The sequence below is a fragment of the Ranitomeya imitator genome, chromosome 3 (assembly GCF_032444005.1).
Source record: "Ranitomeya imitator isolate aRanImi1 chromosome 3, aRanImi1.pri, whole genome shotgun sequence".
Classification (NCBI taxonomy): Eukaryota; Metazoa; Chordata; class Amphibia; order Anura; family Dendrobatidae; genus Ranitomeya; species Ranitomeya imitator.
Window position 1 is genome coordinate 521,946,898 of NC_091284.1, and position 14,703 is coordinate 521,961,600.

General features: G+C 44.8%; 1 protein-coding gene across 1 annotated transcript in view; it reads right to left on the minus strand.

The window, feature by feature from the left end:
• The window catches only part of CBLB (Cbl proto-oncogene B), a 242,320-nt gene that overhangs the window by 51,521 nt on the left and 176,096 nt on the right, over window positions 1-14,703 (minus strand). The window contains exons 11-12 of the mRNA XM_069757756.1: window positions 14,137-14,502; window positions 13,823-13,911 (exon numbers count right to left, since the gene is read on the minus strand). Of these exons, the coding sequence (XP_069613857.1) occupies window positions 13,823-13,911; window positions 14,137-14,502 (455 nt within the window). The remainder of the gene's footprint in view (window positions 1-13,822; window positions 13,912-14,136; window positions 14,503-14,703) is intronic.

The following is a 14,703-nucleotide window of genomic DNA, read 5'->3' on the forward strand; positions in this document are numbered from 1 at the left end:
TACCATTGCACAAGATCGATCTTCCTACACAGCGTTCATCCATCAAGTCATCGTGGCACAAGATCATTTTGTGTAAAAGGGGTTTCCAGGGATAGTCCTTGATGGATTGGATCCTAAGAATAGGTCTTCAATGTGTGATCTATGATATGATCAATACAAGGATGTCTCAGTACATGAGGCGGTGCGCGGTCCAGCAGCCTAGCCTCACTTGTATGAACACTAGGGGACATTGGATCCCTCTGATCAAGTCTCTCCTAAGGACGGAACATCATTAAATGTTCCCCCCCAAATATTTTTTTACTTTTTTTTGCACAGTGATAAGAAACCTTTTTATTTCATGTGGAAACCATCAACCAACAGGCAATCTGCTGCTGACAAGGGGCCGCAGGCCTTTCTTGGCATTTCAATTGTAAGTCGGCACATAAATACTTGAATACACTGATGATGACTGATCCAGCGACAAACCTAATGACCCTCCATTGGGAATCTGTCAGCATCTTCATGAGGGGCGGTATACGGTAGTGACATGCTGATTTCAGCGCTGGTCTGCCTGGTAAATTGACACTGTGGCAGCGCTCGCATCAGGCTGTAAGTAAAGACTCTTCAATATTCACTTACGCTGCCCACCACTGATTGACAGTGGTCCCCCTATTACTGCGCAAATCATTCAGATTATATGTAATAAAGTGTACATCTCATAAAAACCACACCACAGGCAGACGTAATACACCGCGCCATTACATGCATTCAGCACAACTGTGTTTGCGATTCACATCCCTTTAAGAAGAATCTATCAGCAGGTTTTTGCCAACTAATCTGACAGCAGCACAATGAAGAGACAGAGACCCTGATTCCTGCAATGTGTCACTTACTGGGCTGCTAGCTGTAGTTTTGATAAAATCACTGTCTTATCAGCAGGAGAATATCACTAAAATCTGCTACCAATTAGTCTTTCATATTCATGAGCTCTATGTAACCCTGCCCCCACCACTGATGGCCAGCTTTCTGCCTATGCACAGTGTACACTGAAAGCTGCCAATCCGTGGAGTGGGCGGGGTTATACAGAACTCAGCATTGAGAGAGTTGCTAGATCTGCAGCAGAGAGTTTTTTTTAATCAAATTTGCATCAGGGACCTCAGTAAGTGACACATCGCTGGAATCAGGGTCTCTGCCCCTACATCATGATGCACTCAGATGGGGTATCAAAAACCTGGTGACAGGTTCCCTTTAATAACTATTGTAGTAAAGGGGTGAGAGACTAAAAAAACTGAAGCACGCTTGTGTCAATGTTTTTAGGCTTTATTTATTTCCATTTGAATGGAGCACAGCAATACGCCATTATACATTCACAAATCACATATCCATCCACTGCACCTTGCTGATAGCAGTGAGAGATTTGTTTTCTAAACTGCTGTGTAGAAAAAAAATGAAAAATTAATTTAGGAAGATTACAAGATTGATATCTTGTGATGCAAGTGATGGCACATTTTGTACAGACCTGCAGAATATGTTGGCGCCAGAAGCAACAGAAGATAAATGAGTATCATGGCAGTTCATGAGAACCGTTACGGTCCAAATTCTGCACCGATTGCTGACACAGCATATGCCTTGTGAAATGTGCATTATGTGTACAATAAACTGGTCAAATGCAATTAAAATGTTAGCTCAAGGCAAATTCCTGTTATTGACTGTGCAGTATTGCAGAATGTGGCAGTCCGGAGCCAAGAAAACAGAAAGCGGAGGATTGTTCAGCTAATGGCAGTACCACTTAGTGTCTGTAGAGGGAGCTAAAGTACACATGAAACTCATAACTATAACTAACCTGATGTGACCACATGGGAACAGGATTTCACAAGCACTGAGTGTCCTACCAATAAATCAGACAAAGCCTCCTCAATATTCGGCAAGGCCGTGTGCTACACATTCACTCGCCACATCACAGCTCAGACATTTCTGCAGCATTTGTAAGAATTCGAGGTCAATGCAGCCATGTGATGCTCATGGATTACAGAGAATACAGGTTTAGTGGCTGTATTTACATGCTCCATTGTGGGGGATATGACCAGACCCTTATGCTATAGTCACATAGTACCAGGGTTGTACCATATTTGCACCATTTTCTCCTCTTCTAATGTTCGGCAAAAGAAACCTCACAACAGCCAACTTCAAATCAGCTCTCACCTCTGCTAAACAGGCCTACTTCACAACCCTCGTATCTTCCGTACCCTACAACCCCAAACAGTTATTCAAAACCTTTTACTCCCTCCTCCGCCCCCACCGCCCCCTCCAACCTCCCTCATCTCTGCTGAGGACTTTGCCACACACTTTAAAAATAAGATCGACCAGACAAGGCAAGTCTTCACTGTCCAACCACCACAACCCCTTTGTATACCAGACCAATGCCCAAACCCCATAACCTCCCTATCCAACATCACTGAAGGGGGGCTTAATTGTCTCCTCTCCAAATCGCACCTCACCACCTGTGCGCTCAACCCCATTCCACCTCCTCCCCAACCTCAACACCACACTTATCCCATCCCTAACCCACCTCTTCAACCTATCACTAACTTCTGGCACCTTCCCTTCTGCTTTCAAACATGCCACAATCACGCCTATCCTTAAAAAGCCAACCCTCGATCCAACAGCTATGTTCAGCTATTGCCCAATATCACTGCTCCCATTCGCTTCCAAACTCCTGGAGCAGCACGTCCACTCTGAACTTTCCTCCCACCTCTCATCTAACTTGTTCTTTGACAATCTACAATGTGGTTTCCGCCCCCACCACTCAACTGAGACAGTCCTGACCAAAATTACTAACGACCTACTTACAGCCAAAGCTAACGGACCATACTATATACTCCTCCTTCTAGACCTGTCCTCTGCTTTCGACACAGTTGACCACTGCCTCTTACTACAGATCCTCTCCTCATTTGGCATCAAAGACCTTGCCCTATCCTGGATCTCCTTATACCTTTCCAACTGCACATTCAGCGTCTCCCACACTACCTCCTCATCCCACCCTCTCTCTGTTGGAGTCCCCCAAGGTTCTGTTCTAGGACCCTTACTCTTCTCAATATATACACTTGGCTTGGGACAACTCATAAAATCCCATGGATTCCAGTACCACATTTATGCTGATGACACTCAGATCTACCTTTCTGGCCCAGCCATCACCTCGCTGCTGTCCAGAATCTCGGAGTATCTATCAGCCATATCCTCCTTCTTCTCCTCTCGCTTCCTCAAACTCAATGTGCACAAATCTGAACTCATCATCTTTCCTCCATCTCATAGATCTTCCTTACCTGATCTATCTATCACAATTAATGACATCACACTTTCCCCCGTACCGGAAGTCCATTGCCTCGGAGTAGCCCTTGACTCTGCCCTGTCCTTCAAACCGCACATCCAAGCTTTTCCACCTCCTGTCGCCTCCAGCTGAAAAAATATCTTCAGAATCCGTCCTTTCCTCAACCGTCAATCTATTAAAATTCTTGTGCATGCCCTCATCATCTCCCGCCTCGACTACTGCAACAACCTTTTCTGTGGCCTTCCTGCTAGCACCCTTGCACCTCTCCAGTCCTTCCTTAACTCTGCTGCCCAACTAATTCATCTCTCTCTCCTCGCTACTCCTCCGCTTCCCCCCTCTGCAAATCTCTTCACTGGCTCCCATTCCCTCAGCATATCCAGTTCAAATTACCAATACTGACCTACAAAGCCATCCATAACCTGTCTCCTCCATATATCTCTGAACTAATCTCCCGATATCTTCCCTCACATAATCTTTGATCCTCCCAGGACCTCCTTCTCTCCTCCACACTTATTCACTCCTCACACAACCGCCTCCAAGACTTCTCCAGAATATCACCCATCCTCTGGAATTCTGTGCCCCAACATGTCCGACTATCAACCACATTCGGATCCTTCAGATGGAACCTGAAAACCCACCTCTTCAGGAAAGCCTACAGCCTGCACTGACACCGCTGCCTCCTCATCATCACCGGAGCTCCTGCAACTCTCAACCTATTGTCTCCTTCCCCATAATCCTGTAGAATGTAAGTCCGCAAGGACAGGGTCCTCGCCCCTCTGTATCATTCTGTAATTGTTAGTTTGCTTACTGTAACTGATATCTGTAATTTGTATGTAACCCCTTCTCATGTGCAGCACCATGGAATCAATGGTGATATATAAATAATATTAATAATAATAATAATAATAACCGTCAGATATTGCAATAATATATTCCAGTGAAAGGATGCAGTCGAACAATAAATTATATACAGTCATGTTTCTATACTGCCATGTTTGCAGATGCTGTCTAAGGCCTCATTCAGAAGTCAGTGATTTTTCACAATACACGGAGAGAGTGTCAGTGTTGTGGATCTTAGGTTTGTCAACTGTGAAGCTTTTCCTAAGCAATGCAATGTCGCAGACACCACACAGACTGAGAACCGACGCCATTCCTGTGCTGTCCCTGACTTTCACAGACCCGAAGACTTGTAATACCACTTTTCATCCATGATGCTAGCAAAAAGGACACAACTCCATGATTTTTGCATGAACACATGAATTGCCAAAAACATGGACATGTGACCAGTACCATCGACTATAATGGTTGTGTGTTCTAGCCATAAAAATCACACACAGAACATGTGTTACACTGAGTCACTTCTCACAGACAAGCTGTGAGTTGGGAGAGAGAAGGAGCTCAAGGAAAAAAAACAGGAGGGTACGTCAAACAGAGGAAAGACACAAAGGCGCAATCAGGTAATGGTCCAAGGTCAAAATACCAGGAGGATAGTGGATCAGAGCTAAGGGTTTAAACAGACGGAGAATCAGAACGAGCTCCAAGGTCAGGCAGCAACAGATCAACAAGTAAAGCACAAGGCACAGATAAAACAACCACACGTAGCTAAAGCTATGGCTGACAGCGATCAGGGACTGCTAGATTAGTTAATTAGCTGAGTAATAAAGGGAACAGGGAGCACCTGACGAGAGCTCAGCGCCTCCCAGTCTCAGATTGGACGGTCGAGCGGTCAATCAAAACACAGACAGTTCAGCACACCCCTACACTAGGCTGCAGAATTGAGCTGTCAATCACTGCGTCCTAAAACCCACTGAGGGGTGAAATCATTACAACAAGTATGTGAAACACGGACATCGGAGTGTGGCCTCATATTGCAGTGTATAACTTGCACCCTGTCAGAATATTTACCTTCATGCCAGCACTCAGGATTAAATGGAATCTGTCAGCAGGTTGTTACTATCTCATTTGAGAGCAGCATGATGTAGGCAAAGAGAGAGACCCTGATTCCAACAATCTATCACTTAGATTACTGGGTGCAGCTGTTATAACACAATCAGAGCTTTTAGATTTAGCAATACAGAAGAGCTGAGAAAGGGTTATCTATGTACAAAGTCCATAGACAGTGAGCTGCTTAACCTGATAAACATGGAGGGGTCAAGTGGGGGGAGGGGGGGGCAATGGAAACATAAATGGTATTAGGTCAAAATGTTATTTCGTATGGGTATGACTTGTAACCTTTTCACATCCAGTGAAATGCTGCATTGTAAATAGGAGTATTTCTAGTTCTATTACTGCATTCCTTTATTGATACAATAATAATTTCTTTCTCTAATCATATAGCGGTAAAAATACATCTGTTCTGCACAAAACCCAATAAAGGAGGTATTTAGATGTAGTAATTGGTAACATGACAGACAGTGCAGTGCGACTAGGTGGCGGGTAAACCAGGGCACTTGCAGTATAGGGACCTTTGAATAAAGCATCAAAGTTTATTTTCTCTGCAATGAAACATGTATATGTAGCCACGTACGCTGAATTTACTGTAAATGCTTTTGTGACCATAAAGTTGATGATGGTCTCGCATTACAGGCTCATCTCCATAAAAGCCTCATTATTAAGGCCACTAAAAACACTGATAAACCTTACATTTTGTGGGGCTCACCATTTACCGGGATATTCGAAGCATAGTAAAAGCTCCATGGTCAAAATCACAACAATACATTACAGACTGGTCCGTTCTACCAGTGCGCTTATGCACAGGTACACATTTACCCTGACAAAATTAGATCATAATGACCAATATCCTCTCTCTATTTAGCGGTGTTGTAGAAGAGATAGCAGAATATCATAGGTTACAATGATAAGGTATATTAATATTTGGTAATTTTAACATTGGTTGAGAAACTAATAAAAAGAGAACATTTAATGACTGTTTTTTGCAAAAAAATAGCATGTGATCAATTTTACATTTAGACGGAAATGATCTCTAATAGAATAAATAGGAGTGATAAACTAGGACTTCTTTTTCCATTATGTATAATTCAGTTTTAGACCTAGAAGAAATTTGCAGTGTAAGACCATTTACTGACACATATGGCACCTATTAAACCCCATAGTATCACTGTACTCTATATATTTACTTTATACAAGTAATTGTTCCACATACAGTAGTTCGAAGCATGTTAATTATTTATTCTAAATAGAAGCTAAACTGCAGTACCCAGCAGCAGCCACCGAATGGAGTATTGAGCAGTGATTGTCTGCTACATCCTGATTGGTGGAGGTGACTGGTGCCAGACCCCATAATATTAGATTGATTCCCTACTCTATCAATATAAAAATAGTTGACAACCCCTCTAAAGGGCAGGCACTATATAGTGATTTACTGATATGTCAGTATCTTGAATAACTTTGTAAATTGATGGAATATAGACATATTGTATAAAAACACCCACACACAGAATAAAGTCCTTTAATTGAAGGAAATGACAGACTCCTTTAATAAATCTCAATAAAACCATACTTACCGCATCGCCCATTCCTCAGGCGCCATTGTTTCCTGCAAAAGAGTTACTACCATTCCGTAGAGAAGATGATAATCCATTTGTCCCATGACGGGTGTAACTCTGCTACATCTAGACGGCTGACTGCATGGTTGCATGATGCGACCATACAGCCTGCCTTCCAGGAGAGACACTGAGCATCATGTGCTCAGAGTCTCACGGCGAACTCCTATTCCCGGTCTGAGGGCACCTCGAGCGTGTGACGTTTCTCACACTCGTGGTGCCGTTAGACAGGGAATAGGAGTTCGCCGTGAGACACTGAGCACTCGCTGCTCAGTGTCTCTGCTGGATGACAGGCTGCATGGTCACATCATGCAACCACGCAGTCAGCCGTCTAAATGTAGCAGAACTAGACCTATTGTGGGACAAATGGATTATCATCTTCTCTGCGGAAAGGTGAGGAATATGGTTGTTTGTTATTTTAACTTTTTCAGGACACAATGGCGTCTGTGGAATGGATGATGCAGTAAATCTGGTTTACGGTAAGTAAGATTTATTAAAGGAGTCTGTGTCACTCAATTAAAGGAACATATTCTGGGTGTTTGTGTTTTTATACAATATGTCTATGGGGTTAGTAATGGGGGCGTCTTATTGACACCTCTCCACTACTAACCTAGGGGCTTAATGTCACCTAACAATACAAAGGTTACATCAACCCCCCAACTGTCACCCCACTTGCCATGGCTACAGGGCAAGTGGGTGGGAAGAGCAAGGCTAAGTGCCAGAATTTGCGCATCTTCAACTGGCAGCAGGTTTACTGGTCCTCTAGTGATAATCTCCTGCTGATAAAACAGCAATTGTATAAAAACTACAACAAGCAGGCCAGTAAGTGAAACATCGCTGGGATCAGGGTCTCTGTCTCTACATTATGCTGCTCTTATCAGATTATGTGTCAAAAACCTGGTCACTGTTTCCCTTTAGGCAAATAGTCCACTTACTAGTTTGTGTAAGCCAGAAGAAGCGGGTACTCAAGCAAAGCAGCGTTGCTAATTTCTGTTGCAATCCTTTGACCAAAATAAAGAGCATTTTACTGAAATTGCGTGAGGAGTGCCGCTTCTCTCTCTCGCCTCTGAATTTTCACGATCTTTACAATTGTCTATCGGAGAACTGCAAAACATGGCTATTATAATGTGGACAGATTTAGTTTGATCCTTATTTTCCTTGTAATTGGGCATAGTGGCAATGCCAGCATTTTCTCCTTTGGTCCTTGTTGCTCACTATGGGTCATCAGCATGACACTACATTGGAAAGGCTTACCGACCAGCTTGTCAGACACAAAAGCATTACAACCGAGTTCTTTCTGCAATGAGTAACCATGACCCATTACTGCCAGTTATGTGGATGTTGCTATAAGCTTCCATACGTCACTTTTGCCAAGAGCTGGACAAATTCCCAGGAAAACTTTGCTGTCCACTGCAGCAGACCAATAGGGAGGGCTGCCACACTTTACAGAGAGGTTTTCGGCCTGCCTAATTTTCTTCACTTGGGCAGGACACATTGATGCTTTGATTCTTAGAGCCACTGTGTTCCTAACAAGGCTCATTAAGAGCAAGTGTATAGCCAAATGCACTACTGGACTGCAGCCACGTCCTGGCACGAATCCTGGGACACAGCAACGACCTGGCACAATCTTCACTAGCTTTCTGCTTTTCTGTGTCACTTTAAAACTCCAGCTGGCAGCCAGTCACTTGGAACATAATCCAGTTAGCAGCCCACAAGTACAGCTGAACAGAAGCAGATTTGCAAAGTGCTGGAAGAATAGTTTACTTTAACAATACGATCACACTGGCACAAATAAAACGTAAAGAACATTCCCGCTGCTGCTGGAAGTGAGGTGTCAACAACTGATTAAAATAATCCATGGACCAGCCATTGCAAAGCAGCACGGGGAAGAGCAATTAATACTCTGAAAACTTTCAGATGCCCTTTCAATATGCCATAAAGCAGAGTCTCATGTGTGGACAGGACGGGAGGTTATATTTCAATTAAGATGCCCAGTGAACAACAACTTCCACCCGCTTGGAGTTGAAATCATGCAGAAGAGCACAAATGGGGAAGTTTAGTTCTTATAGACAAAAGGCACTAACGCAAACTAATATTATTCAATTCCATTACAGATCTAAAACGACTTAATACTGCTAAGAAACCATAATAAGTAGGATGTAGCTGGGGCATGCACTTTGTGTAGCCCTACATATAACAGCAATACCGCAAATGTAGCCATTGTCGGCAACGGAGAACTGAAGAAAAATGCCTTCTTAGATTTACTGCAATCTCTTAATAGCTCTTAACCGTTTTATAAATTAAAATCTCCAGCAAACCCGTTTCTTTAATTAGATGTCCATTAAAAACGATAAAGCAACTACATTCACCAAAAAAATTGCAACAGCAACGCGAAAAATTGAAAAATTTGTGGAATCATGAAAAATCACAGGATAGAAATGTTACTGATACATAAATGATGAAAAAAAAAATGTATCAAAACATCTCGATTTATTCAGTATCGACTACGGGTACCACTTACAGAAATTCACCTACTTACACGTCTTGGCTGAGATTATTAATGGTTGTCTGAGGAATGTTCCCCCACTTTGAATGCACTTAGGACATAAACCATCAAGTCAAGAGACGGAGCAGGCCACAGTAACAGGAGCAGGCCACAGTAACAGGAGCAGGCCACAGTAAGAAGAGCAAACCACCATGACAGGGGCAGGCCACAGTAAGAGGAGTGGGCCACACTAACAGGAGCAGGCCACACTAACAGGAGCAGGCCACAGTAACAGGAGCAGGCCACAGTAACAGGAGCAGGCCACAGTAACAGGAGCAGGCCACAGTAAGAAGAGCAAGCCACAGTAAGAAGAGCAAGCCACCGTGACAGGAGCAGGCCACAGTAAGAAGAGCAAGCCACCGTGATAGGAGAAGGCCACAGTAAGAAGAGCAAGCCACCGTGACAGGAGCAGGCCACAGTAAGAGGAGTGGGCTACCATGACAGGAGCAGGTCATAATAACAGGAGAAGCCACATTAAGAAGAGCAGGCCACCGTGACAGGAGGAGGCCACAGTAAGAAGAGCAAGCCACCGTGACAGGAGCAGGCCACAGTAAGAAGAGCAAGCCACCGTGACAGGAGCAGGCCACAGTAAGAAGAGCAAGCCACCGTGACAGGAGCAGGCCACAGTAAGAGGAGTGGGCTACCATGACAGGAGCAGGCCATAATAACAGGAGCAGGCCACAGTAATAGGAGCAGGCCACAGTGTCAGAAGCAGGTCACCGTGACAGAAGCAGGTCACCGTGACAGGAGCAACCCACCGCAACAGGAGCAGCCCACCATGACAAGAGCAGGCCAGAGTGACAGGAACAGGCCAGAGTGACAGGAGCAGGCCAGAGTGACAGGAGCAGGTCAGAGTGACAGCAGCAGGCCACTGTGACAGGAGCAGGCCACCGTGACAGGAGCAGGCCACAGTAACAGGAGCATGCCACAGTAAAAGAAGCATGCCACAGTAACATGAGCAGGCCACAGTAACAGGAGCAGGCCACAGTATCAGGAGCAGGCCACACTAACAAGAGCAGGACACAGTATCAGGGGCAGGCTACCATGACAGAAGCAGGCCGCAGTAACAGGAGCAGGCCACAGTAACAGGAGCAGGCCACAGTAACAGGAGCAGGCCACAGTAACAGGAGCAGGCCACACTAACAAGAGCAGGACAGTATCAGGGGCAGGCTACCATGACAGAAGCAGGCCACAGTAACAGGAGTAGGCCACAGTAATAAGAGCAGGCCACGGTAACAGGAGCAGGCCACAGTAAAAGGAGCAGGCCACAGTAAAAGGAGCAGGCCACAGTAACAGGAGCAGGCCACAGTAACAGGAGCAGGCCACAGCAACAGGAGCAGGCCACACTAACAAGAGCAGGCCACACTAACAAGAGCAGGACACAGTATCAGGGGCAGGCTACCATGACAGAAGCAGGCCGCAGTAACAGGAGCAGGCCACAGTAATAAGAGCAGGCCACAGTAACAGGAGCAGGCCACAGTAAAAGGAGCAGGCCACAGTAAAAGGAGCAGGCCACAGAAACAAGAGCAGGCCACAGTAACAGGAGCAGGTCACAGTAACAGGAGCAGGCCACAATAACAGGAGCAGGCCACAGTAGCACAAACAACATGCAGGCTGGTGTGGACCTTTTGAAAAACAGCTCCTGGGATGCTCTGGAGAAATGGCCGTACCACAGGTTCCACAAGTGATTCATTTTGCACTGTAAGTGAAATTGGACATCACATACCAAGCCTAAAGCAACCAACAGTGACTACACAAATCATCAGAAGGTGTTTGCAAGTTATTGGCTTGCGAGCCAGATGTCCAGCTACAGTTCTACTAGTGAACTCACACCACCGCTCTCAAAGACTACAATGGTGCAGTTGAGGCGGGAATAAAGGTCCGTTCTCTTCAGCGGTGAGTCCTTCTTTTGACTTGGATGCAATGATAGCCAGAGATTAGGCAATTCCATGAGGGAACATGACTCCAGTCCTACTTCCGAGATTATGTTGGGGGAGGTATAGTGTACTGTGGCCAAAACGCTATAGTCTTCATTTCGGGTACACTAATAGCTCGGTGTTATATTGAGTTGAGTTGTACAACTATTTCTCCAAAGTGGTTTGTGCAGACACTGTGTGATCCCATAGGCTTGGTATGTGATGACAACAAAAAGCTACATGTTGTTTGTGCTATTATGAGCAGCCTACGTGGCTTATACGTGCAGGGTCTCCAGAATTGCCTCCCATCGAGCACATCTGGGACATCATTGGTCAGTAACTGCTAACGGAACTGCGAGCAGGGAATCTTGATGATTTACCCAAGTACGTTCAGCGTGGCAGAACATTCCTCTGACAACCATTAATAACAGACTTTTTTCCTTCTTGTATATAGCAGTCAACACAGTACATACTAGGGTCCCCAAATAAAACAATGTAAGACTGGAGATCTGCCGCTTATATTAGGCTGCATCTCGTACCAAGGTATTCATTATGGAAATCATATAAGTTCAGCAATGTTTGCACTGGGGGTGGTAAAACATTTTTGCAAAATGTCAGACAGCTTTACAAATACAATGTGAAACTCTGGTAAGAAAGCAATGATCACATGTCTGACAATGGGGAATATCAAGTGGTATGATATTCCTTAAGTCTCTATTCAGTAATAAAGCTGTTTCCCCCTCAACTCCATCCTCCTTATTTAGAATCTACCGTAATTAAGATGGACAAGTGTTTGGTCGCCCATCAGCTATCTATTCCAAAAACCCCATACGCAGGAATGTTCAGTGAGGCTGAATGATCAGGCGTTTTCATAGGGAAAAGTAGAAAAAGTTGCTGCCAAATGGCTCTGGCAGCTGTCTACCTAGCGCATAACATAAGTGTTGCGTGTTAAAACTTAAACTAACTGACCTCGATCTTCCCCAACATCACGTCAGGTAAGAGTCAGGAGCCCCCCTTACACGTCAGACTGCCGTCCGATTCCGGCAATATCAGCCAATTCCAATGACTTCCGATAAAGGAGTATGCGGGTCCTAAGAAGTATTTAAAGGGAACCTGTCACCCCTCTCAGGCGTTTGTAACTAAAAGAGCCACCTTGTGCAGCACTAATTGCTGCATTCTGACAAGGTGGCTCTTTTAGTTATGCCTGCACACGCTGAAATAAACGTTTATAAGATGGGCCCCCTCATACTGTGGAATGTTCCCGGAGGCGGGTCTTTCCCTCGTAATCAGACGCAGCACAGCCGTCACTCCGTACCTGTGCGCGCCGGACCCCGCCTCCTCTTGCTTCATTATCGTCCCCGGCACCTGCAGATTAAATTTTTTTTTCCAGGCGTGCGCAGTGTCGCTGCCCTTTGTACTTACAGCGCAGGCGCCGGGGACGATAATGCAGCAAGAGGAGGCGGCTCCCGGCGAGCACAAGTCCGGAGTGACGGCTGTGCTGCGTCTGATTTAGAGGGAAAGACCTGCCTCCGGGAACATTTCAGGGTATGAGGGGGCACATTTAATAAACATTTATTTCAGCGTGTGCAGGCATCATAACTAAAAGAGCCACCTTGTCAGAATGCTGCATTAGTGCTGCACAAGATGGCTCTTTTAGTTATAAACGCCTGAGGGGGGGGTGACAGGTTCCCTTTAAGGTGAGAACAGATATTGCAAGTGATCAATAGTCTAGTAAATTATGGAGGAGGTGGGAGGAAAGCGAGTGTCAACTCTGCTGGTCATTCTGAAAATGCGACAAGCAATAAAAGCTAATCATTACCAAGAGAATAATATTTTTATAAAATGGACAGTAATAATTACAGTTGTAATTAATTAATCTTTGTAATTTTTTTTATCGATTTTAAAGCTTCTGAGTTATTAAAGCAGTGTCTGTCCTTTCCACTTCCCTCAGTCCCGACCTTGGAGGGAATGGATTTTGCTTTGAGATAGTACAATGAAAGTCTCCACGTCCTGGCCAGCACTGTTCAGTGCACAGAGACCCCCAGATAATTATTGTTACCCTCAAGAACTACCCGGTATAGAAAAAGAACGGTGCACTAATGTGATTGCCGTAGTCGCAGAGTTAGTGACACGCACACAGTGAATAATGCCGGCCGGAGGGGCAGAGACTTCACATGATCGGTTTCTTGCGGTGTGAAAAGAGCGAGGAGACAGCTGCTGATCCCTGCAAAGAGGATAAAAACTGCAGAAAGAATTCAGAACCTTTAATAGATGCAAATTACAGATTTATTTTTACCAATCCCCGTCAGATTAAAAACAATTTTTGTTCCCTGGATCCCCCTGTACCTATGAAGCAAGGTAAACTGATGGCAATTAGATTCTTCTGCTTTGCAGCATTGTGACACCTGCCAGTGCGGCTTTATAAACGACACAGGCACAGTCTTACGTCTACAGCTTAGAACAGACGCTTGGATATGTTTGTAATTCTTACTTTATTGCAGAGTGAATAGTAATTGATGGCGGGGGCGGAGAAAGTCGGGGAGGCACATCATACTCTTCCATTAAAACATTTGATAAAACCTACAAAAAAACAACAATATAGGTAAATAAGCATACTTGGACATAAAAAAAAACAAAACATTGGTATGAAATTATATTCTAGATGTAAAAAACTCCACTATATTAACCCATCTAAAAGAGCAATCTTTCATTGCCAAGAACATTAGCAGAAGATTATGGCCCAGAAGAAGCCACTGTTCAATGACATGCAGATCCCAGCACCCACAGGAGGAGACAAACGCTTACCCTAACGCTTTCCGGAGGCAAGTCATGATGCTTGTGTTTCTGCCCGAACCTCGCCTCTGAAGCCAGGTGTCGGATATGTCTTCCATTTATCACGGAGTTTGCGGTTTTTCCCAGTTTGGGAGAGCTATCGAGTGTTAGACGACATGCCGCTAAGTGACTGCCACCCGATAGGTCTCTTAGGCACCAGGCTTCCAGCGGCATTGGCTGGTCTCTACAAGGCACGTTTTCTAATTGCTGGACATGTCTACACATTCGGCTGTCAGGTGGGATTGGCGGTGGTCTTTCTGGTGGAGGTGGCGGTTCTCTTATAAGAGGTGGCGGTGCAGGAAGGGGTTTATCCTGCTTTCGGACCATACAAGGTGATGACTGAAAGACAAAATTTTACATTAAAACTCAAAGATTAATTAATATTCCATTTTGCTTTAATTGATTTGTACTAAGTGGCACATTGGTGGGGATTTAGCTCTCATCCCACCAAAAAGCCACTTTGTGGTCTACTAAGCTTCTGCTTTCGTGCGTGTACACAGATATAAGTTACAGGCTAAGGCCAGGGTCACACAAGTGTAC